The 26159-nt window shown below is 42.7% G+C and overlaps 1 protein-coding gene across 2 annotated transcripts in view; it reads left to right on the forward strand.

The window, feature by feature from the left end:
- LTK (leukocyte receptor tyrosine kinase) overlaps positions 1 to 26159 on the forward strand; it is a 95690-nt gene that overhangs the window by 56307 nt on the left and 13224 nt on the right. For both annotated transcript variants that reach the window (XM_057403979.1, XM_057403977.1), the window contains exons 7-21: positions 596 to 748; positions 1772 to 1872; positions 3674 to 3840; positions 8268 to 8362; positions 12968 to 13075; positions 14963 to 15140; positions 15677 to 15827; positions 17907 to 18038; positions 18565 to 18721; positions 19630 to 19812; positions 20344 to 20442; positions 20952 to 21104; positions 22831 to 22941; positions 23576 to 23762; positions 24961 to 25051. In XM_057403979.1, coding sequence (XP_057259962.1) covers positions 596 to 748; positions 1772 to 1872; positions 3674 to 3840; positions 8268 to 8362; positions 12968 to 13075; positions 14963 to 15140; positions 15677 to 15827; positions 17907 to 18038; positions 18565 to 18721; positions 19630 to 19812; positions 20344 to 20442; positions 20952 to 21104; positions 22831 to 22941; positions 23576 to 23762; positions 24961 to 25051 — 2066 coding nt within the window. The remainder of the gene's footprint in view (positions 1 to 595; positions 749 to 1771; positions 1873 to 3673; positions 3841 to 8267; positions 8363 to 12967; positions 13076 to 14962; positions 15141 to 15676; positions 15828 to 17906; positions 18039 to 18564; positions 18722 to 19629; positions 19813 to 20343; positions 20443 to 20951; positions 21105 to 22830; positions 22942 to 23575; positions 23763 to 24960; positions 25052 to 26159) is intronic.

Consider the following 26159-nt stretch of genomic DNA (forward strand, 5'->3'; position numbering starts at 1 on the left):
AAAGCAGCTGGGTGAGAAATTCCTTCTGGACCCAAGGTCTGAAGCTTTCTTCAGTGGAAGCTGCTGATCATCTTTCTAGTGCCAGTTACCAACATAGTATTAAATCTGCTCCTCCAAGATCCCTGTTCAGAGTTCTTGCACATCATGATGGAGAAAACCCCTGACCCATTGTATGTGGTGCTAAGAAGCAACATTCAGCTTTGTTGTAAGTACAGTGGCAGAAATCTGCTTGATTGGCCTTCCTTTAAGTGAACACAGAAAATTTTGTGATGGCTGAAGTTTCATATGCAGCAAGGCCTTTCCAAATATATGGCAGTGATTTATGGTTCTTCACATTCTGGGAGCTGCAGTTTTACACAGTATCTATTGCAGAACGGAACTGCAAAATCTCAAATATCTTCAGAAGCAAAGTGTTGCCTTTCTGATCGTGACTCTGGAAATAAACATATGACACCTACTAATATTTTGACATTGAAAACTGGATATCATAGGTTGGGTAGCTTAGCCACAGTCAGTTTTGATCTTTGCTGCTGTTCGTGTTTTTCCATAATCAAGTTTCTCCCATTTTCCTGCTTTTTCTTATTCACCATTGTAGACAGTCTCCCAGAGGGCTCACATTGCTCTTTTGAAGAGGGTCCATGTGGCTGGACACTGAATGAAAGTGCAGCATCACCTTGGTCTATTCGGGGTTTTACTGAAGTGATTCAAGATGACTCGTTTGTAGGGTCTACCTTACAAGCCACTGCTGGTAGGTTCTTCATAGTTCTCTGTGTGTGTGCATACACAATAGCCTCAAACTTAGGGTTTAAAATTGGTTTAAAATTTTTGGCATCATTGTCAAATGAACTTTTAGCATCAGTATTATCTATGGCAACTTTAAATGTAGCTAAAATTAACTTTTGAACATGATTCAAAATTTTATATGAAACAAGTTCTTGCAACAAAGTTAACACAAAACTATTGGAGACTAGGATTCTCCTTCACCTTAAAAAATATACAATTAATTCTCTTTTCTATCTGTATACCTCTTCCTTCCTTTCTCTTATGAGCAATGCAATTGCAGAATACTTCACCAGCAGCACAATAGCTGCTGCATTACAAAATACAAATTGCCCAACAGAACTGCCAGTGAGTTAGGAAAAGCATCACATGTAAGCATATCCCAAGACCAAGTGATTATACAAATTCTGTGCCATAGAATGCCACAATAAAAAAAGAGTCAGATAATTCCCAGAACTGTCAGCTTGGTAGATAAGAAGGATGGAGGTCAGTCCCTCACTTGGTTAGGTTGAAAGTCAGACCAGTTAGCACAGATGAGTCTTGCCTCACAGCTCCCTGTCAAAATAAAGATGTCCATATGAGCGTCCTGTTTGTCTATCAAGAGCTTGCATAAACTGCCTCTGGGAGCAAAGACTACAAATAAGCTCTTACAGCCCAGTGTTTGTCTCTGCAAGAGTCATTGATGCTTGTGGTGTAAGAATTAGGGCTGATTAGTAGTTCACAGCAGATTGGTGTGAGCCCCTGTATAGGAAGGTACTTGTGTGATGCCTGAGGTTTATGTAGTCATGTTCCAGGAAAGGGTTTGGGATGTTGACGTCTGTGCTACTGAAATCTACCAGACTACTTATTATATCCTCACTAACAGATCTACTCTCAAGACGTGCTTGTCTTCATACTTACATTGTGCTTCAGCACAGTGATGTTAAATTATTTCAAGAGAGTATAAAAGGAGCAAAACATCATCTTGTCTTTTCTGGTTCCTTTTTCACAGGGAACTTCCTCTACCTGCGAGCAGACAGCAATCAGACGAGTGGTACGGCCAAGGCTTACAGTGCCAGCTTGCCAGCCAGTATTGCCACTGAAGACTACCAGGTATACCACTGTGTGTTAGCACCTATGTGGAGTTAATCTGTAGGCACTGTTTGCACAATTAGCCCAATCTCCTGTGTCTCTGCACGCTCTACAAAACACTGGAAAGCAGAAGAGTTCGCTATACTAGCTAGTTACTTGTGTAAAACTGGTAAGGAGACATGAGGTGCATCCCCAGTAAGTGAAAGCAGGAGTCCCAAATCAGCTCCTCTGTATGGAGAACTCCCCAGCCTAACTGTACAAATTATTCCTCTGAAGGGAACCCAGCACCTGAATTGTGTGGCATGGCCTTGGTTCATCAAAAAGGGAGATGGCTGTCTAAGCTGTTGAGCCATTCAGTATATAACTACGGCTGAAACTTCTCTTCTTAAGTTCTGCAATACTTTCTCAGGGGTTAACAAACTTAACAGTTTCCCTGAGAACAGGGGTGTGAAGTTAGCAGGCATTGCGTTTTTCAGGAATAGATGAAGGTTATAAAGCAACCTGGCATGAATAAACTCATATAACCTGCCTTCAGCCCAAATCTTTATACAGAATAAGTGGAGTTTGGAGATGCTGTAATTAAAAATATTCAATAATAATATATTCATAACACTTAGGGAAATTAAGCTGCAAGTTTGAGCTGGAGTCCAGCCCTGCCAGGGGAAAAGAGAAAGCTTTGATGCCTCCTAATTAGAACTGGCAAGAGAAATAGAGTGCACGTGCCAAAAACGTAACTTCAGCATTTGTGTTTATTTATAAATCCAGGTCAGGTTGGCTGGGTAGTTCAACAAAATAAAATGTGTTTGGAGCTAGGTTCACAAACCCAGGAAGAGGAGAACAGTAACTGATGGTTATGGTGTACAGGTCACAGAAGATCTGGACCCATTCTCTCCTCCACCGGCAAGGATTTGGATCCACCTTTCAGCAGCAAGGAACTTCCTATGGTTGTTCTTTGCAGCACTTGCACGAGTCCACTCCCTTTCCTGCTGGTGCTCTCTGTAACATAAAGAGAAGCTGAGTGCTCAAAGCAGTGGTGGAAATAGCGTTTCCATCTTGCTCTGTGGCCAAGGGAAGTGGTTGCTCCAAAAAAAGAGGAAAGAACCCTGCTTCAAGATATTCTTTGGGCTGGTGATCAGGTTGCTTACCTGTCATGTGGGTGTTACAGTCCAGACTTGGACCAAGTCTATGGATTGAGGTTTTCTGCCTCTAGAGATAGCCTAATTCTTCGTTTCAAGGGCATTTGAGGCAGCACAGATCTCCCATGAAGAGTGCCTTATATAGGGCCTGGATGCAACACATTAGCCTGGGTGGTTACAATGGCAATCCTCTTTTTAAATCTAAAGATTTAAACTGAGATTCAAACCCATCCACAGGAATTTTTAAGCTGGTGAGAACACTGAAGAGGAATGCAGTTAGGGTTGGTTTTCTGCAATAACCTCTCTAGTGGAAGCATTTAGTGATAAAGCATTTCTTAAGTTTAAGCTTGTGCTCTTCTGCTTTACTACTTTCTGTTCCTGAAGGAGATAACAAGGAAATCAATGCTCTTTCACTGAGATGGTGTCTGAGGCCATGGATATTGTTGTCAGTGGTTGGAGAACAGCTGTCCAACAGGAGTGTCAGTCAAGGTCCCCACAAAGAAAATTCCATGCTAGAATAGTGATGAGCCATACACAAGCAATGAGGACCTGAGTGGTGTGCCTGATTAAACAATTTGACCCAGGATCAAAGGTTTGGTGTCTCAGATCCCCAGGGAGAGAGAAGTGAGTAACTTTCCCTTTTTATCACAGGATACCTTTATTTTCCTCTTCTTCCTCTATTACAGATCCAATTCTCAGTGCATGTTTTTGGCAGCTACAATGGTACCATCTCCTTCTCTGTCAGGGAAGAGAAAAAGGGAGCTCCAGTCATCTTGCCCATGTGGGAAAGGGCAGGGAGCTGGAGCGACCACTGGTTTCTCATCACCTTACCAATGCCAGTGCTTCAGAATCGGTAAGAGTTCCACCAGCAGCATCCAGTTAGTAAATTGTTAGTCCTTGTTGTGAAGCGTCACCTTCATTCTTGCCTTCTTCCAGGGTCATTTCTGTTTAAAAAAAGCCTCCACAGTAGTAGTACTTCAATTCTGCTTACTGAAGAAGTATTCTCCCATGCAGGCATACCTTTGTGAATGTATGCAGCCTAGCTCCGCACAAGCTCACGCTGTGTTTCTGCACTCCCATGCAGCCTCAAATAGTGCTTAGGTACTGGGAATAGCAAGTGTCTGGACTAGAAACATGTTTCCAATCTGAGAAAGGCATTATACTCACAGTGACAAAGTGCTCCCAGTTATAGTAGCATAGCTGCACTTTGTACTCCCACAGTAAAACCAGCCATGTGAGTCAAATGAGTGGTAAACCCACAGTTTAGCCAATGCAGCTGTCTAGTCTAGGATCTGTACCAGTGCATTCTAGGCAGCTGGAGATCATTCATTGCCACATCACATTCACAGGAAAGACTGATGCCCAAATCAGCCTTGCACTAAAATTGTCATGGTTTTAGATGTGAAAATACAGCATGACATTGGTTTACAAATGAAGTCAGATATTGAAGGTTTGAAGAATTTGAACCCAGTTTAATTTTAAGCTGGTATTTCTCCTCCCTCACCCAGTGTTACTCAATCTCAAGCCATGTGGCTGGTGTTAGCAGGTGGTTATTTTGCCCAACACAAATGATTTTTAAATTGCTCTAATCCATTTTTATTTCATCTTTCTCAGGAAAGCCTGTTTCACATGACAGTTATGACAAACAGTCTCAAAGCCTATACAGTGAATATTACAAATGGAAAAATATCTACCTAATACTGGCAATAAAGAATGTCTCAAAACTCCATGGATTAGGTGTGAAGGGGATTCCTTTTAACTTCAAATATTCTCTGCATCTTTGAGTAAAAGACTGAAGGATTTGGGTCCAGAAGTGATAGCGATTCAGACCCAAGCAGCAGTAAAACTTAGAGACAATGTTGTACTGCTCTCTTTCATGATTCTCAGCATTATCATGTGTTCACCGTACACACCTTTGCCATGAATTATTCCTTTAGGATAGGATAGGTCTGCAGGCTGGCAGTGTATTTGTTATTCTTTTCTGACACAGTTTGGAGCCCTGTGGATTAGCATCTGTTTAGTTTTGCATATATAAAGTAAAGCAATTGTCCAGAATTGTTCTTTTCCCCAGGCACTTTCATGTGGATGTAACCCCAGCAGAGTCCTAGGGGCTCTTCAGTGTATTTAAAAACTTCTGCCTCCTCTGATAAACATTCCCTTATGCTTCTCTCCTGAAACCTCTGATTTATGGATCAGCACTCAGTTCTGAAGCAAAATGGATCATCTGTGGCAGGAGGGGATGGACAGCAGGAGTCTTTAGGGAGCACTAGCCAGCATTGCATGGAAAAAGCAGCTGATATACAAATACTGTAATGTTTGAAAGAGTTGAGCACTTAGACAATATGAAAGAAGTAGGTAGGCCATGCATGTGTTATGACAGTCTATTTCAAGTAGTTCTCTCTTGTTTCACTTCATGCAACCTTTTTGTATGCTATTTTCAAACAAATTTAAAACTGATGTGGCACAACAGTAACAGTCACTGTGGATGAGGCTGGAACTCTACAATCTAACAAGCAGACCTGTGCTATCTGAGCTGGCCAAGTGATTAACAGAAGTCATTAGTTGTCATTTGCTGCACTGATCTGAACAGAAACAGAAAGAGCACATGCTTTGCCGGAAGATGTTGCAGCTATTTGCTCCAGCTGAGGAAACCCTGTTCTTTTTGCTCTCAGGACATGGGCTCCATTCCAGGCCTCTTGCCTTGTTCCTTCCAAGCTCTGCTCCTTCTGTCCCATCTCACCAGCTTCTGTGAGCATTCAGACCCTTTCTTCCTTGTTTTCATATACATGGTCTTTCTTTCTTCTTCAAACTCCCTTTTGTGAAAACATTTTATCCTTCTTTTTCTCTCCATAGATCCCAGCCCCAAACCCCGCACACACCAAGTCCAAGCTCCCCTGCTGTAAAGTTTCCAGGGAGCTCCACAACCTCCTCAAAAAGTGTATTCATTAATTTGGAAGGGCAGTCCTTGCTTCATGTAGCTGAAGCAGGACCTGATGCAATTCAATACAGCATTGCCGTGGAAAGCATCATTTAACCCTGGAACTGAAGATAGGCAGGGAACTGTGGGATTTAAAACAAACAAACTACCAGGGATGGAATAGTCAGGGATTTAAAATTGTCAATGATTTTTTACTAAAATTTGAACAGATTCTCATTCAAATGGAAAAAAAATGGTCGTTCCTGCTGTGCGACTCTTCCTCACAAAATTCAGATCCCACTTCCAATACCTGGTAGCACAGAAAACTTAAAAAGTTTCTAGCATTTTCAAGCATGGTCAAAATGATAAATCCCTGCATTGCCTCATCCTCAACACCGGGAAAGCATTTTGACTGCATGGTGTACAATTTGGTATAAACCTTCGTGAATGACTTTTCTGTGTATCTGTGGGTGCTGGCAGCTCTCCTTGGTAATGCAAACTCCAGCAATGCTGTGCTTAGGGGATGTTTTAGCACAGAGTTTGGTCTGGCATGTCATTTTCCCATATCCTGAATCTTCAGGAAATGCCTGTCCTTCTCTTACTAAATGAAAGAGCTACATTTTTCCTTCCTTTCTCAAAGGGATGATAGCCAGCATCAAAGTGGGTAGGAGAGGATAGATCACACAAAGAGAAGGGGTAGATATGAAATGCAAGACAAATAATTGCTATAGCAGGACATGAATGGCTTAATGGGGCCATAATTAGGCAGCCATGGATGGGATATACAACCAGTTTTTAGCATCAGCTTCCTCTAGTTTAATTTATTTCTTGGGAGAGAAGGAAGACAAACTACAGAGTTTGCTGAGCAGTCTCCCACTTGGGCACTGAGTACTTGGAAAACTGCAAATTCACTCACTTGGTTCACACACATGGGGGAAAAAGGCTGCTATCAGAAGAAAATCAGAAAACCAGACATCAGAGCTGGAGGGTGTAATATGCTGGAGTCAGCAAAATGAGCTCAATGAGCAGGAACACTGGAAACCCCTCTGGCTAACACTGCAGGGTTCAAAAGGCAAACTCCTCTCCTTTTTCTGAAGTCATGAAGAAGGGGAGGCATACAGAGCTCAAAGCTTATAAGATGTCTAATCTTGTGCACTGGAGGAAGGGGGTTATTCCCCAGGATCCCACTTGTACTTGGCTGGAGCAGAAATCTACCTTGTAGAACAGTGCCATGGACTCTCTCCTACTTTGACTCTATGGACCAGATACAGCAGATTCACCTGACAGAGGGTATACTTCCATGTGTGTACTTTGAGTCAGGGGTAGGCTGTGGTGCTGTATCTATGCCTGTGGGTGCTAGAAGTATCCTAGTCAGCATGCTGTGACTTTCTCTTCCATCAAATGGATAGGGGAATCACTGTCTAGTGCCAATGGACTTCTGTACGAGTCTGAAAATGCAGAAGTAGTGCTAAACTTGCTAATAAAGAGGCAGGTTTCTATACAAAGGGGATCTAATGGCAAATTCCTCTGCTAACCCCATAACTAAGAGAATGGTAATTCAAGAGACCCTTGCTTTGCATTTGCTGCACCTATACTTAATCCCAGAGCAATCAGATCCTGTAGGAGTGAATGCTTTCATATAACACAAAGGGCCATTCTTGAGTTTTGGTAAAAGCAGCTTATCTCTAAAGACCTTCATGCAGCTATGCAACGTTATATTAACTGTGGATATGGACCAACGTTTGGCTGGTGGGTGGAATACGCTCATGTACTTTACTGCCACTAATTTGGAATAAGTGTGTTCCTAGGCTGAATGATTAATGTGTTAGGCAGGTCAGTGCTTGATCTCTCATAAATCATCATTGAGCTTCACCAATGACAACAGTAGAGGTCCTCTCCATATGCTTTTAATAAGCTCTAAATGGACTGGACATCAGTCATCTGTTTATTTCTGAAATCTAATGAAAAACAATTCAGTCCTATCCATTAGAAGGAGATCCTTCAGCCCATTTTCTTTCTTCCTTATGAATTCAGAACGTGGCAGTGCATATGGGACATGACAGACCTAGATAAATAGCTAAACAGCTGGTCATGTAGGGAAATGATGAGAGAGCCCACTTCAGGGAATCATGACTGAAATTTAACATGTCCTCACCTTCAGCTGAAATAAACTCATGTCTCTGTTTTGAGTTATGGTCAGGCCTCAGATCAGATTCCTGTCTATTTGAATACTGTTGTTCCCATTTTTTTCTGTCTGTGTCTTTGGGGTTGGAAAGCTAAGGGAACATTTTCTTTTTAGTTGCCTTTTTTTTTTTACCTGCCCATTTGTCTCTTTTCTCTAAAACTTCTGTCTTAATGCAAAGGTTTCAACTGGAACTCCTGGCAACCTGGGGCTGGAATTCCCAAGCTGACATTGCTGTCGACAACATTACATTTGGACTGGACTGCTTTACTGATGGTGAGCCACAAGTGTTGCAGAATCCCTCTAAAGAGTTCGGGTAGTGTAATTAGCACCCCACAGATCCAGGACATACACACTCTGCTCTCCCCTTGTGATACCTTTTACAGCACAATGTCGTTTTATCTCAGCCCTACTGAAGATTGCAGGTAGAGGCAATTTTACAGTGTGTCAGTGTCCTAATGCTGTTTTTCTTTAATCTGGGATATCCTGTATCCCAGAGTTGAGACCTGCCTGTGTGTCTTGGCAAGAAGCACTAGACTTTTTCCTTAGCCCCAAAGTGGAAGGATTACATCAGTGTTCTTCAGCAGTCCCTGCTGACCTATGTGCCCTGGCAATTGATAGCTGAAGGGAATTTGTTGAAAACAAAGGGGAAAGTCACCCTATATTTTAGTGGAGGAAAGGAATACAATGAAGGAATAAAGTGACTCTCTGACAGTAAAGTTTAGATTATTGCACTGTTTGTTCTACTTTGCACGGTACCTCAAGTGTCACTGCCAGGTATATATCAGATGTGCTTCCATTTACTTTGTTACTGTGAATGCAACAGACAGCAGTGTATTCCACTGAATAATGGAGCTAGTGCTACTCTCAGAAGCCTGTTAGCAGGAGCTGCATTTTCTTAGCAGACAAGTATAAAGAGGTTGGATACTTGAACTGTTTGCAAATATTTAGAGACTGCCTTCTTTTTGTCCCTGGAGAAAATACTTCTATTGTTCTAAAGGAACTGGAGGACATGCAGCACTTGAATTGTGACTCCTGATGTAGATAAAATGTGCATCAGTGGTCCTGCGCCACATTTCATGTGTCCCACACCCAGTGTGTCAGCATTTAGTGTAATAACGTGTCTCTGCAGGAGCTAGCTGTACATAGCATGAGGAAAGGCTTATGCCAAAACAGAGGCATTACAAGTTCATCAACAAAAGCCCTCTTTCCCTCCCACCTTTGTCTTATTTAATCTCCTGTTTTCTGTCCCTTTATTCTTTAGGCACTGAAACCACCTTTCTATAAAATGCTGAGCATGCCCATTTTCATTTGAAATTAAAAGCAAGAGATGTTCCTTGATGGCAGTGTCATTTATCACTCCCTGGTCCCCAAGCTAACCTTCTCTTTTGACATCTTTCGAGGAAACTGAAGGGAGGGATTCCAGATGCTCTTTTGCCACCCAGCTGCTGGAGTTTACTGCCCCCCATGAGAGCAAATACAGCCTCCAGTTCACCCACAGACATTTTGCTGGCGCTGGTGTAGGGATGTATCCTTTGGCAAATAGATGGGGAGTAAATGCCACTGCAGCGATGTTACCAGAGCTTGTGCATTAGAGTGCCCAAGTATCTCCTCGTTTTCAATTAGTGTAAATCACAGTGATGTCCAGGAGCAGCTGGCACTCACCCCATCTGAAGGAGTGACCCAGAGATGTGTGACTCATGCAGAAGACATCACGAAGGAAATACTTTTCTCGGAAGCCTTGCGCTTGCCACTGTTCCTTGAATCCTCTTCGCAAATTGACGTTTTCTCGCCTCTGAAAGCAACCCCCTTGCATTTGTCTTCCCATGACTTTAATTCAGTTAGGTTGCAGAGAAGCCCAGCAGCTCTGCTGTGTGTTCAGTAATGAAATTATTTCTCCCTGGCAAGGAGAGGTTTCAGATGTCAGAGATGGAGCCAATTAAGATCCAAGGCAGTGAATTCTTTGCATGAGGGCAGCAGGAAGGATGTATGGCAGGAAGGAAGAATTTGCTGCTTGCTAGGATGTAAATATTATTTTCTCCATCTATTTCAATCTTGTAGTTCAATTGCTTTACAAAACCCAGTGTGGGCTCTGAAAGCACTGCTTGTCTGTATGCAAGATGGGAGAGAAAGTGAGGTTTTCCATATACCTCAAAATCAAGAGGAAGGATTCAGCAAAATTTAGGAGGAGAACAAATGGGTAGTGAGGACAGCTCAAGGGAGATCAATAAGGACAAAAACCAAACCATTCTTTGGACGGCTGCTCCTGGGCACTGGCAGATGTTTTCCCTGTGAAAAAGGTGAGATGCAGCCACGTTCTGGTTCATACAAATCACCTTGTATAAGACAGTATCACAGATACGGGTGATGACATGGGTCTGGTTTGTTGTGAGAACTTTCAGGGGACAGGCATAAAGATATTTCATCATTTTAGTTAACTACTTCTTTCATATGAAGAAGTCTGAACTAGGAGTGTCTAAATATGAAAACATGGGCTGGAATGACAAACAGAATTCTGGCTGTTGTCCTCTTCAGTGCTTATGTGGTCACTGACTATTACTTTTTGGTGCTCTGAGCATTATCTTGTTCCAATTACGATCACAGGTCTGGTCTATCAAAGTGCACTCTACTGCCCTGGCCTAGGGATTACATTTTTGTTCTGTGCATCGTTTCCCACAATTTCCCAGAAGACTAGTTTATAAATGGCAAGACTCTCCATAGAGAGCTTTTGTGCAGCACATCTTTAGTTCTTGACTTTGAAGTCCCTGACCCAGCAAAGTCTGGTTCTGTTGACTTGCCAGTGTCATTGCTTGAGGTGAATGGTGGGGGGTGGTTCAAGCCTCACCACTGCAACATTTTGCTGATTTAAGAAAGTGTTGACTAGAAAGGCAATAGATCAGCCAAAGGGATGGGGAAGAGGAAGCTGCTGGAGCTCCCTCATTCTCTTGATGCTTTCGGACAGGCTGGAGAGGCTTCCAGGAATACTTCAGTCTGCATCAGTAAGTTGGGATCTCTGAGGAGACTGAACACTTTGAGGATCTGTGGGGCACCTTTCTCTAATTCATCCCAGCCACAAGACCACTGTATCTTTTTTCATTACATTCCCAAAGAAGTAGGAGTGAGTTACTTTAGCTCTTTGCCTGCAGAAGATGCCCTGCATTTCTCCTTTACAATTCCCTCTGTCCCTTTTCAGTGTAGAAATCAGCAGTGTTAGTTAAATCCTGGAGAAAGGAGTCCCGTGCTCTTCATATTTTTCTAGTATAGGTACTTAATATGAATTCAGTCTTGTTTCCTTCCATTCACTTTCAGTGAACATGTTGGCTGTCAGAGGAGCAAGTGGAAGCTAAAATAAACCAGAGCACCAGCCCCTAGATCCCAGGGCTACATCATGTTTGTAGAAAATTCCACCCTACACATTCATGTCTGAAGGCAAAAATATCAGCCTTCCAAGGGTTAACAGCTCCTGTGGACAGGGTGATTCTCAGCCTGCAGCTTGTTTGCTGCTGAGCACGGGGGAGAGGGAAACTTTCTTCCAGCTTGTGAGGGTTTGAGACTGTTTGGAGAAGGAGGAAGGATTGTTTGTTTGGAAACGAGGCATTGCCTTAGGATACACAGTTGGGATGCTGCAAAAAAAAAATCTATGCAGACACACAGACTGACTCTCTATTTCAGCGGGTGATTTACATTCCTTCACTCTGGCAAACATAACCAGATTTCTTGTATGTCTATGAGTATCTGAAACTGTTGCGACCTTTGGGATTCCTAATTCACTGCAGGTCTTGGGAGACCAAGGATCTTTTCTGGCCACGCATTGTCTTTTTCATTTGGTTTTCAGTCTTGTCTCTGATCCAGTTCATTTGTTTTGGGGTAATTTCATTTTTCGCTGGCTTGACAACTCCATCCATCTGAAGTTCTCTGTCTCAGTATGAACAGAGTGTGTCAGTACAAAGCGTCCTTTTACTTCCATCCATCAATATGCTTTCAGTCAGACCTGGGGGGAATATTCTCCAGAGTAAAAGCTCAGCAAGGTCTCCATGCTTCAGTTAGTTATTTGGCCTCTCTGACACAGCTAACAAGGGTGTTAATTATCGCTATTTAGAGCAGTGGCTTTGCGGCAGAGATAATTGTCCAGCTGGAACTGAGGGAGGCTCTTTTGAATAGAGCATCAAACAGCTGTTAGGTTCTCACAACTGGAACAAATTGAAATATTTGTAATGTTTTTCAACTGGTGAAAAATGGTCAGTATTAAATTAACCGAGGGCTCATAAAATGGAAGGAAGTCTCTCGTTTTTCTTAGAGCGATTTTCCAATCAAAGATCTGCATAAAAATGGGTAATTTAAGTACTGAAACAGGATGTTTGTAGATTAAAAAGCAAGGGTTCATTTATTACTGCTTTGATTGTGTGGTGTTCTCGATGCGTTCAGATGCTTTGGATCAGCAACTGCTTTGAAGTCCCTCCTCTATAAGGGGCTTACTTACCATGACACCATTCAGAATGAAAGACAATTGTTCCTTTACACAGCAAAGCATCAATACCTGGTATCCGCTCTCCCACACTGTGCTTTTCCTAAAGTCTCTTGTAATCACAGGCAGTGCAATTTGTTGATCAAGGAGCTTATCCTGCAGGTGAGCCTGCATGGGATAACATGGAGAGTTTGTGTTCATGTGAAGATCCACTGCCTTGAACACAGATACAAGTAACTAACCTAAGACATGGACCCAAAAGAATAATACAAAATTACAATTGTTTAGAAGAACTTTTCTGCCTCAGGTATTATTTCCTTATTTTAACTAAATTGTTGTCCTCGGTTCATTCACATGATCTTTAAAATTCCCACTTCTCCCTTCTACCATTGTCCCATCTCTCTTATCCATTCTAGAAACAGGAAGACAACAAAATCATTTTGTTGGGAAGCGCCAGTACCCACGGGAGATTGGTATCCTGGATGAACATCTTCTGAACCCCTTGGAAGAGCCCTCCTTCCCAGGTACATGATTCAGTACTGAAAACCTGTCTCAGTTACAAAAGGTGTCTCTCTTCCCTTCTTCTGTGTGTGATCTGCCTGCCCTGTAGCAACAGAGCAACTGAATATAATCCATTCCGAAGATGTGGAGACCATGTTGGGTAATCTCTGTTTGTCTATAGGACAGCAGTTTGCTGGAGCCCAACTCACCAGTCCTTAAATAGCAGGACCTCATTAAAGAAAAGAAGAATCTTCAAGTAAAAACGCTCTAAGTAAAAGCAAGAAGCTGCATGACTCAGATTGAGAGTGCAGAAAAGCCAGCTCAGGAATGAAAGGTGTAGACCAGTACAGAAAGCTGGGACTAGAGAGAGATTTATTGGGACTTTTTAAGTAGTGAAGCTGAATCTAGTAAGTGGAGAAAAGGGGTGTAAAGAGGAAGATCCAGGGAGGGAAATAAGTGAGGATCTGGGGAGAAAGACTGGATGAAAAACTAGTAGAACAGGGGATACTGGGGATTAGTTTACTGATAGCAGAGCTATCTAAAAGAGGACCCAAAGAGGGGAGGTGGTGCTTGAGACTGCTTTGCTGCCAACAAATACCTGTGTGTGATTGCCCCACCTCCTGAAGACTGTGTCCACCTGAAATGTGACAAATCTGTACTGCTGTCAGTTCCTGTTAGCTCAAGGGGCAGAGACTTCTGCCATTACCCCAATGATCTATCTTCATGTTCACATACTAACGTCTGTTGGGGACAGTTTTCCTTGCCTTTTCATTTAAACAAGAACAGGAATTTTATTTTAGATGTATGTGATTTTTACTGCTATTTTAAATATTCAGCTTTTAAACAGTTCTGATTCTTACTGGTCCTTGTGCATGCACTGCATCATACAGTTTTTAGACGCATTATTAAAAGTTCCGTTCTTAGCCTAATCTCATTCGGTGGATGAGATGGATATGTTTTGGTCTTGGACAAGGGTTATTAAATGGAGGAGATGGTTACCTGCTGCATTGTTGTAGATACAAAAGAATAACACTTAATGAGAGCCAGGAAAAAATTGGCTTGGAGGAGAAAGGCCCTTTCTGAAAGCAGCAAAAAGCTCTTCCAGTTGTGCTACTGGCACAAGGTTCTTGTGCAAACCTGAGACAAGTCACTTTGTATTTTCACTGTGTTTCATAGATGGACACTAGATGTAGTGACAGATGTTTCCAACCCTTATTTCTGTGTATATGCTTCAGTTCTCATCTGGAAAGTTGAATAATATCTCCTTTCTTTCTGTTGATGCTGAGAAATTTGATGTCTGTGAACTACTTGGCTAAACCTCTTCTCAGAAGTCCTGTCTTGTTACCCCCGCATTGATGGGTCTTATCTGCAGTCCCTGATTTATTGAGTAGTGTGCAGGAAATAGAGTGAGAGAGGAAAAAGTGAACAGTGACTATATATAGAGCAGTAGTTGTGCTATGACTATAATACAAATACTCTTTGATCATATAATTAAGGGTGGTATCTTAGTGGATTATAGTAACAGATAAATTTAACTTTAGCATGTAGCAACTTTCAAGTTCTCAACATTGTAAATGCAAGTGTAAGCATTTTTTGTATGATTATAATAATAAGCACATGATTAAAAAGACATACTGAGCTTAAAGCCCTGTAGATAGCACATACTGTTGCAATGTGGTCTTTCTCTTGTTCTGTTTTTTATATCGAAAATCATTAATGTTCTTTGTGAAGAAGAATAATAATGTGAATTTTGTCATTGAGGTATCATTGAGGAAAAGATATCAACAGAAACAGTGATTTTTTTTCAATGACATTTGTCCTTTAGTTACGTCATTCTGTGCATTATTGCACATGTCTGGGAAGTAAAAGGAAGTTCACATCTGCCTCAACTCTTGCTGTTTTGGTCACAGGGGATACATCTGTTGTCCTCTGGTGGTTCACAACATGTGGTGCCAGCGGTCCACACGGGCCAACTCAAGCTCAGTGTGACAGTGCTTATAAGAACAGCAACGTGTCAGTGACTGTGGAGAAAGAGGGCAGGCTCCGGGGAGTGCAAGTCTGGAGAGTGCCAGCCACAAACCGGTACAGGTGAGTACCACTGGGTGCTAGCAAGGCAGCCACATCTAAGTACCTCCTGTCTGTGGAGTTTCAGCAAGCATAAGTGTGGGACCATCTGTACTGAGTAGGTGGAATAGGCAGTGAAGTAAGAGAGAAATAGGAGTGCTAGCTGTTAAGGATCTGTGTCTGAGCTACTGTAGAGCATGGAGGGTGGAGGGGTGACTGAGAAGAGACGAAAACAGGAGTGATTGTGGGCATGCAGTCAAGTGGAAGTACCGCCATTGTTTCAGTCCCAAAACCTTGGTCTTCTAGATTTGGCTATACCAGCTCATCCTATTTCCTTGTAAAGCCTCTGTCTCCAGTGCAGTGGTGTAGAGCTAGTCCATCCTCTTTAGCAGCCTAGTTGCATGGGTGCCAGACAAAGAATAGCCATGATATGCTGCAGCAGGGGAGCCTTCTCTGAAGCAATGGTTGGAAGTGCAGAACGGGTAGAGCTTGCACATGGAATTGCTTTAGGGATGAGATGTGTGAAATTTGTCTCTTTAACTACTTACTTTTTCTTCCAGGATTTCTGCCTATGGAGCAGCCGGGGGGAAGGGAGCCAAAAACCACAATAAGAGGTCCCATGGGGTCTTCATCTCAGCCACCTTCCAGCTGGAGAAAGATGAGCTGCTGTACATCTTAGTGGGGCAGCAGGGGGAGGATGCCTGCCCTGGGGTGAGGGCTGCACAAGCACATGTGGGCAGTTTGCAGCCGCGATTCAATGAGATTCAGTGGGTAGCTTGGGGTTTGGTGATGAAAGATAGAAATCCTAGAATCCAGCAATGAAATCCAGTCAGGAGACTGGGAAGAACCAATAAACCAAGTTAGAAAGAATCTCAAAACAAATATAAAGAACTCTGAAAAGAAAAACAATCCCAAAATGTGCAAACAAATATGAAGCCCGCAGGAACTTTGCTTTAAGCTCCTGGTGTTTGAAATAAGTTCTTCATCAGCTTTCTTCTGCTTATTTTAAGCATGGAACTAAAAGTAGGTGAGAGCTGTGTGCTCCCTCTCTTATTTTTCCATAGCCTAGGTTTCTTTCTGTCTGCCAGGATTTCGGATAATTTTCTATTATATATGGAAGCATCCAGCAGTTTTGTGGCTGCACTGTTGGATACTCTGTAAGTTTAGAGACTAGGGTCTGAATCTAAAGCCTGTCAAAACCAGTGGGAATCTTCTGGCCCCTGAATGTGTAATGACAAAAACCCCACTCATGAGAAATGGAAATTCACATTCGTGATGTGAATGCTTATATGTGTGTCCTCTAATGGTAGACTCAATGATTTGGAAGTCTCTATATAACTTTGGCTCAAAAGTTGCCTCTTTTCAGCATGAATCCTTTGGTACAGCCTCATTCCAGAAATGTGATCTGTAGACCCTGCCCTGGAACAAAGCTGTTTGCCCTTTTCCCCACAGGTAGATTTCGGAGGTTTGGGATACACATGCTATTCTTGCAGGCATTCAAAGTTCCCATTTACCCTGCCCAAAGCATATGACGTCTTACCCAGATGCTGGAACAGACTCTAAACCCACCCTTTCTTCACTTTAAACAGTATAAGACTTTTATCTATCTAAATAAAACATACATTTGTATATCTGCAGTTCCCTCTCCAGTGCACTCTCTAGGCTTAGGTCATAATCTACAAAGTTGTCCATTATCCCCTTGCATTTCATGACTTGTTCTCCAAATTGCAAAGTATAACCCAGCACTAACTAGCTCCCTTTTGCAGATGTTATTGGAAAAAGTTTCTGTTCATTTTTCCCACTTCCAAAGCCCAATTTTCCTTGGCCTTGGAAATCCTGATGAATCCTGATGAATGTTGAGTAACTAATGTTTGTTTTCCTTTCTCTGAAGGAGTCCTACAGCTCCAGACTTTCATGCTCTGTCCTTAGTTTTATCCCTTGCTTTTTCCTGGTTCTCATTTATCTTGTCATCTTTTGTCCTCTTCTCTGAATGAGAGGGCCCAGGTTTTAAAACTGGCACCGTGCTTCTGGCCTAGGTATATTCTATGATTCTATTCTATTCTATGATGTGATAAACACAAGTAGAGATTTCACCTGTACTGAGCAATGTGGCAGTTTCTGAAGTCATTCAGAGTTCATCATCAGTGAAACTGGGAAGATTCCCGAGTCACTGAAACTCATGGGACTCAGTGTCAGAAAAAGAAGAAAAATCTAAAATGGCCTAAATCTAAATGGCCTAAAATCTAAAAGTCTTTACTTTTTCCATCTTTTTCAGTGTTCTTTAGTATGTAGCAGGAATAGGAAGCTGAGACCCCAGATTTCCCTTCTGAGGTGTGTCAATAGGTCACTCTTAACTGTGAACAGGTCATCTCTGTCTGCTTTATGCATTTATGACCTTGAGAAATACCTAATATACACAGCAGTAAGGAAGTTCTGAGAAGTCACCTGTATTTTTCACATTTTAGTGTTCTTGTGTATAAGAAGTTTTAAATATGTGAAATATGACTTGTGATATCAGGAGTTATTGCTGTATTGCCTTGTTTTTTTCTATGAGCATTTGTATTTTCACATGCATGGGTAATGTGTCTGTAAATCAGAGGTAACAGGCAGACCTATCCCTCAGCTGTTAGTCTTTGTAGAGGTCTTCCCTTTCCATAGATAATATATATACTGATTTATATATGCCTGATATACATCACAAATAATACAATATTACTATACTGAGATATACAGACAAGTCTCAAGAGCTGGTTTTGCTGATATATGAGTGCATCTCTTGTCTCCTTTCAGGGCAATCCTGAAACCCAGAAGATCTGCTTAGGGGAGTCATCCCTCATTGAAGAAGATTACAAGAAAAAAAAGGACCTGAGGGACTGGGCTGGAGGAGGTGGGGGTGGAGGAGGAGCAACCTACATCTTTAGAGTAAGTATTTCCTCTTTGCATCCTTTCTGAGCAGTGTCCAGCAGAGCAATTAACTTTCAGTGTCAATCATTGCCCATGATACTCAGTTCTTTAAAAAGGTGATACAAAGGAGTCTCTCTTTTTCTCTCTTTCCCTCCCTATTCTTCTGTCTTTTTGCCTTTTAAATTTAAATTCTTTATCTCTTTTCATATCCATCGTACTCGTCACTGTCACTAAGCTAGCCGAACTGGTTCCTTGGTTCTTGACAGCTCAGATCTGGGAATCACACCAGGATCCCACTTTAATATTGGCAGCAGTCCTAAAAAAACTAAATCCCAAAATATTGGAGTTGAGTTAAACAGCTACATTTGTACCCAGGACATGATGTAAAACGCTTCTGTAATGAATTTAGGAAGCAATCGGTAGTATTGCCCTGGCCTTGGACTGCTTTTCTTTGGGATGCTTTCATGCATTTTGATGAGTTTATGTGAGTTTGCATATCCAAGGGATGTGAAGTTTTTCTGATGTTTGATGGGGGGTTTTCCAGCAGAAGGATGGGATTTTCGAACCTTTGCTCATCGCAGCAGGAGGAGGAGGAAAAGCCTATCTGAAGGCTCAGGACAGCTCTCTGGATGACGTACCCCTGGAGCAATTTGAGAACAGCACTGCAGTACCTGGAGTCAGTGGGAGGACTGGGGCAGCAGGTGAGACACTAAAATGACATGAGGTCTGAACCAAATGGCTGAATACACATGTTGTCCATTAGGCACGAAGTGAGGGGCTTCTTTTTGATCTTTTGGAAACATGCTGGATATTACCAGCATATTTCTTACAGTGCTGGTAATCTGTAACACGTGCTGGTTTATATTCTCTTTTCTTGTCTTGTATTCTCTTTATCTGTCACCAGATAAAAGAGAATGCATAGGATAGGTGATGAGTGCTCCATTAGAGGCTATTCCACAGGCCTCCTACTCTCTTCTATGAAATGACTCAGTACAAATGATGTTTGGGAGTTGGAGCTCACTCCTCCACACTGTAACAATTGTCTTTGAAGAGATGGCTTTTTCCCTTTTACTCCCCTGGAACCCTAACAACAAGAATTATATCATGGAAATTATACCAGAAATGGAAACTTATTTATAATCTTGCAACAGCTGTGCCTAGAATTCATTCCTAGGAGACAAAAAAAAATTCCAGTGGTTCTCCATCTCGTGCTGTAATAGCCTTATAGAAGGGCCACTAGAGGGAGATGAGGAAATCCAGCATATTTGTGTTTCCTCAGGGAGCTCAACATCTTGCATGGCTGCAAGCCCTAACCAGTTATCCTGGAGAGGAGTGTTGGGCTCCTTATTTCCCTAATGCCACTAGAAATTCGTGCTAAGGTGCTGTTTATGCAGTACATACCACACGCTACGCATTAGATTTCCACATTATTATTGTCCATGGCAACAAGAAGCTTGTCTGTATATTCTCTGAACCTTAAGAGTTAACCTGAATGCAGGCACTTAAGAAATCAATAAGGACCAATCTCTGTCCCTCTATAGCATCTCTTCTACTTTGCTTGTTCTTCCCTCAACCTGCTCTTGTTTAATTTCTCACCCTCTGACTGAAGGTGGAGGTGGTGGCTGGCAAGACAAGAGTCTGCTTCCTCAGGCTGGAAAGTCCCTTCTGGAAGGTGGAGAAGGGGGTCAAGCTTGCCCCCAGGCACTAGCCAAGCTCCAGTGGGCCACCTCTGGTGGCTTTGGTGGGGGAGGAGGAGCTTGTACTTCTGGTGGAGGAGGTGGAGGCTACAAAGGTAAGTCTGCTGGAGGAATGGTCATGATGGTTAATTTTGTACCCTTCAGAGCACCTTCAGTTAAGGGGTAGAGCTCTTAATGCAGAGGCACACTGCTGCAGAACATGATTCACAGGTACTTAAAGCTGAGCAGCATGAAACCTGCCTTACTCTCTGCCATCGGTCTTTAATTAGGAAAATCAAGGTTACAGAAGTGTTCTTACATGATTTAGCATTTGGAAGGTGTGTTGAACCACCATTCATTTCCAAGTTGCCCAGGGAAAATGTTCCATTTGTTTTTTCTGTTCAAAGCAAATATATTTTTACCTTGCTGAACTGAGAAACCTACTTTGGAGTAAGTCACTTTACTAACCTTGGTACTGGCTGGGTCAAGTGACACAGGACAAGTAATCAGGGACATTATACTTATAACTGAAAGGTTGCGGAGTGACCCCAGGGGATAAGAGCCAGGAATGAATGCAACACTTCAGAGGCATCACATTTTTTGCAGTACACAGCACTGATCAGCTAGCCATACTCTTCTTTCCCCAGGGGGGCATGCCTCCAATACTGATGATATCACAGCTGGTGGGCAAGATGGCATCTCTTTTGTGAACCCCATTGGAGAAATCTTCTTGCATCCCCTGGCAGGTACAATATACTTTCTATTCCTCTTAGTTCTTTTCTTCTTCCTTTTCACTTTTTCCTCTCTGCTTCCTCTTTCCTGCTCCCTCTCCTCCAGTCTTTGGTTTTTATGTATTTCATTCAGGCATGTTTCACTCTGCAAGTTGGAGCTTTAGCTGTGCTAATTTCTTTAAGCACTTCTATAATGCTCTGGGACCTTTTCCATCTCAATCTCTAAGCCAGGAGAAACACCAGTCATCAGGCCCAACTGCATGTCCACAGTCCCAGACTTTTCAAGGTCAATTCACTTCAAGACCTCTCTGTTTGCTTGAGGCACCGAATACCTTCTTCCCTCCTGGCTTCCATCAGGTTTCTCAACGCGTCAACACTGTGTTGGTCTATTTGCTCTCCTGCAGATGAGAGAAGTTGTAGGTACCTGCTGTACCTGCTAGATTATAGTTGGGGCTTTTTCCTTACTGGAACAAGACAGGAAAAACTGAACTAAATCCATCTGTTGTGTCTGATTCATTGTTCAGCCATGGAGAGTCACGGTGAGGTGGAGGTTCAGATCTATCTTAACTGCAGTCACTGCCACTCGGACAACTGTAAGCGGGACCCTGACACCAACCTGCCAGTCTGCCAATGTGAGATGGGGGCTGTGCTAGCCAATGACAATGTCACCTGCACTGGTAAGATGTGAAGTTTCATCCTCAAGATGGATAAAACTTATAGATGGATATATAGAACTCATACAGATGGATAAGACCTATAGTCTTTATTGCCTCTCCTTCTGGCTTTTTTTGATGGTCGATTCTCCAGGTTACAGCTAGTGGCTCCAGTGAACAGTGTTACAAGAAACGAGACCCCACTTAGAGTACTGTGTGTGGTTCTGGTGTCCTCATCATAAGACGGACATGGAACTGTTGGAACAAGTTTGCCGATGACACCAAGCTGTGTGGTTCAGTTGATACGGTGGAGGGAAGGAATGCCATCCAGAGGGACCTTGACACGCTTGTGAGGTGGGCTGATGCCAACCTCATGAAGTTTAACCATGACAAGTGCAAGGTCCTACACCTGGGTCGAAGCAATCCCAGGCACAGCTACAGGTTGGGCAGAGAAGAGATTCAGAGCAGCCCTGAGGAGAAGGACTTGGGGGTGTTGGTTGATGAGAAAATGAACATGAGCCGGCTTCAGTGTGCGCTTGCAGCCGAGAAAGCCAACCATATCCTGGGCTGCATCAAAAGGAGCGTGACCAGCAGGTCGAAGGAGGTGATCCTGCCCCTCTACTCTGCTCTTGTGAGACCTCACCTGGAGCATTGTGTGCAGTTCTGGTGTCCTCAACATAAAAAGGACATGGAACTGTTGGAACAAGTCCAGAGGAGGCCACAAGGATGATCAGGGGACTGGAGCACCTCCTGTATGAAGATAGGCTGGGAAAGTTGGGGCTTTTCAGCCTGGAGAAGAGAAGGCTGCGTGGAGACCTCATAGCAGCCTTCAAGGATCTGAAGGGGGCCTATAGGGATGCTGGGGAGGGACTCTTCATTAGAGACTGTAGTGATAGGAGAAGGGGTAAGGGGTTAAAACTTAAACAGGGGAAGTTTAGATTGGGTATAAGGAAGCAGCTTTTTCCTGTGAGGGTGGTGAGGCACTGGAATGGGTTGCCCAGGGAAGTTGTGAATGCTCCATCCCTGGCAGTGTTCAAGGCCAGGTTGGGTGACATCATTTAGTGTGAGGTGTCCCTGCCCATGGCAGGGGCGTTGGAACTGGATGAACTCAAGGTCCTTTGCAACCCAAACCATTGTGTGATTCTGTGATTCTACATGACTTAAAATTCCTGATGTTAGTTCCTTACATGCTGAGCTGTGTCTCTGTCACCATCTTCAACATTCAGGTTTGGATTAGGTAGAAAGTAAAATATCTGTAAAGAGACATAGTGTAAATTTCCTGAATTGGCACAGTGTATCAGATATTTAAGCATAAATACCTCTCTGGTATAACAAACCACCTACTGCTGAGTTATTTAAGCCACAAATTACTTCCTTCCACATCGGTTTCCCACTGTGCCTGCTCAGCTGATGCCTGGTATTCGCTGTTATTTCCTCACTCAATCTCTTGGAACTCCAAAGCACCAGAAAGTTTCAACTTGTGACCAGTGACGCTACCCATTTATAAAAAACCTGAAGTATGGATAAGAAATCTGTGCTTTATCGGGCAGTTTTCTGTCTTCACAATGCTTTTAAAATTATTTAGGTATTTTTCAGCTTCCAGGGCTATAGATAGATTTGCTGTTACTTTTATAAGATGATCTGATCATGATCTCTGTATTGTTTTCTGAAATAGGAACAACCTTCAGAGGGATGTGACAGCAGCTCTGGTTGCTTTCTGATTAATACACCTCTATTTTTCTTTTTCCAGTGCCCCAGGGTCCTATCCCAGAAGGTCACCTGCCACTCCCACTTCTCCTAGCTGTGGTGGCTGTGATTGTGGTGCTTGGAATGATCCTTACTTGTGGCAGCCTATCTATCAGTAAGAAATATTTACTTCTTATCACCACTTGACTTGGCTTTTGCTGGTTAAATTAGACAAAAGAACCCATCCACATGCCACTACTTTTAATACATGGAACCAAAGTGTTGTGTTCTCCCACGTACATCAGAGGGACACAGGAAGAAAGAGGTGACATAAAACATCACTACCCCACAGTTAGGCACAAGCATAGTCCCAAAGGGTAAGGACTCCTCTGTCCTGGTATCTGCTACAGAGAAAAGAGCTTGAAGAGCCCTTTTAGCAGGTGCTTCTTCAGTAGCCACTTCTATATAGGCTGAACTCACAGTCTGTAATTAAATATAGAATTCATTCTGGAAGGTAATAGGCTTTTTGAGACTTGATGCCAACAAGATGCCCTTTCCTCAGCCAATATACAAAGAAGCAGAGGAAAACTAAGTTGCTCCCTGGTGATTAGGTCTCCGCAGAAATAAGCCTGTTTGCACATCCACTATTGAATCACAACAGAGCATGGAGAAGAACATGATACTGGCAAGCTAAAGATGCTCCTTCAGCATTTATAGTTATGGAGTGGATTTCTGTTCTATGTGGCCAGCATTATAATTTCTCTCCAGGTGTTGATCTTGTGCATTTTGCTTTGCCTCCCCACCTGCAGTTTACCACCTTAAGAAGCAGCAGCTGGAAGGAGCCAGAGCACGACTGCAGAGCCCGGAATATAAACTGAGCAAAATCCGCACATCAGCCATCATGACAGATTACAACCCCAACTACTGCTTTGCAGGGAAGGCCGCCACTCTGAGCGAGCTGAAGGAGATCCCACGGAAGAACATCTCTCTGCTTCGGTAAGGCTTGCTGCTGGGTCTCTCTGGCAGAGGAGAGGAAAGGCAGCCTGAAGCAAAGGCAGAGGTAGGGCTCACATGCTTGTTTTCCTCATCATCAAGTATCCAGGACTAGAAAACAAGGGCCAGCTGTCTGGCTAACTGGAAAGCACCTAGTCCAAGCCAGCCAAAATACAATAGAACTTACTATGTTTTCTAAGATATTTTGATTCCATAAAGTTCTCAGGGATGCTGGGGAGGGACTCTTCATTAGGGACTGTAGTGATAGGACAAAGGGTAACGGGTTCAAACTTAAAGAGGGGAAGTTTAGATTGGATATAAGGAGGAAATTCTTTCCTGTTAGGGTGGTGAGGCACTGGAATGGGTTGCCCAGGGAGGCTGTGAATGCTCCAACCCTGGCAGTGTTCAAGACCAGGTTGGACGAGGCCTTGGGTGATATGGTTTAATGTGAGGTGCCCCTGCCCATGGCAGGGGGTTGGAACTGGATGATCTTAAGGTCCTTTCAACCCTAACTATTCTATGATTCTATACATTTATGAGGCTCCTGCTCCATGTTACCACACACAGCATAGGGTATTTCACTTCTCTTTTTTTGATGTCTAGGATTAAATTTGCCACCTGGCAATAATTCCCTTTCAGATCTATAGCAGGATGTCTTTTTTAGCATTTCCTGTCACAAGAAAATACCTGCTATGTTGCTCTTTGGCTCCGTATCATCCAGAGGAGATTGATCAAAGTTATGTGAACTTTAGAAGGAAAAACTTGATCATTCTTATGTACCATCTTATATGCCATCTTATATGCCATCTCCTAAAGACATCAGCTTGCAGCTACCTCACTTTGTTGTTCTCCAGTTCTGTCTTGCCTTGCTCTCGCCATACGTGGTGATAGGGCCCTAGGATTGAACAGGCTGCTTTATGTGTTCAGAAGCATCAAGGATCCAACCTCCCTATTTTAGTGACAGTGGCAGAAAATACTGAGAAGTTATTTTCAGAAGCTTTGAGATGAAAACAAAACTCTGCTGTTGATTCAGTCTGTTACAGCAGGTTCTATTCCTGGTTTTGGGCTGGATGAAGAGAGCAGCTTGGGAACACTGGATCCCAAGTATAGGGACCCAGTAAGGGCATATGCCCATATATGTCCAGTAAAAGGATAGTAATATCTGTTCTTTCTCTGGTTTTGTTTTGTTTTTTCCTTCCAGGGCACTAGGACATGGTGCATTTGGTGAGGTTTATGAGGGAACTGTGGTAGGCATCGCAGGGGATCCCAGCCCTCTTCAAGTGGCTATCAAGGTCAGTACCCACAAATTTCTTATACAACCATAATTGCCTGTAAGAGCCATATTATCTTATTACTGGTCCATCTGGAGATTCACGTTCATCGCATGCATAATGACATATGCATGTATGTGATGCAGGTTTCCATACATTGCTGCATCCAGGAATTATAAACTTTGAGCTTTAAGCTATATGGCACTAGCAGCAGGTTGAAAGTAAAGTATGTCTTGTTTGTTGTATACCTAATGGCTGTAAGTTATGGTCTAACTAGGAGAAGAATCTAAAAAGGGCAATCTGTTCTGTAAGCTCCATTCCTATTGCTCAAGAGAGATAGAATCAGTACCCCAAGATGGAAAGTTGTGTGGATTAGGCACCTGGAGACTGCCTAACACGGTTAGTTAAAATAACAAATTCTCCATCAACGTAAATAAATATAGCATCCTTGAAATGAACACAGACCCCTCAGTTCACCCCAGCAGAGAATCTGCCACAGGAGCTTTTCTGCCATGATGATTTACAGATCTGAGGTAGCCAAGAAAAAAAGAAACTTATGGGGAAAAATATAGCACCAGACAGACATTCTGGGGACATTGTGGACTAGAAGAGGATTTCTGAATCTTATCTAAAGAAAGCAAGCTCTGGCAGATATTAGTGTGAAGCATTTATGTAATGCTTATACATTATTACTTCTGCATTTCAGTGGGTTTGAGCGCTTTTCACTTGACATTGCCATATGTAAAAACTTGTATTGTTTCTCAGTTGTATTTTCTTTATACTGACAGTAGTGTTTGTCTACCACATGGGAAACATTCAGGTACTCTTTTATTAATGCACACTGTTAAATACGCTGCTGTGAATATAAATTGGGATATCATGCTCGTTTGCATGTCATTAATAGCTAAAGATAACGGGCTGGCTTTCTGTGAAATTACTGCTGTTGCCTCAGGGTTTGTCAGTTACTCAGCCCTAAAGATAAGGATGCTTATAGGCCTGCTTTTGTTCTTTTATAAGCTTTGTGACTCAGAGAACCAGATCACCTTCTATAGGCTCAGCCCAAAAGGTGGCCTTCATTAATACAAAGAAGTTCTAACATTATTCGTACCATCTTTCAAACCCCTTTTTA

Source organism: Pezoporus wallicus, unplaced genomic scaffold (genome assembly GCF_028554395.1).
Source record: "Pezoporus wallicus isolate ANWC-B61680 ecotype Strahan unplaced genomic scaffold, APGP_CSIRO_Pwel_v1 contig_8673, whole genome shotgun sequence".
Classification (NCBI taxonomy): domain Eukaryota; kingdom Metazoa; phylum Chordata; class Aves; order Psittaciformes; family Psittacidae; genus Pezoporus; species Pezoporus wallicus.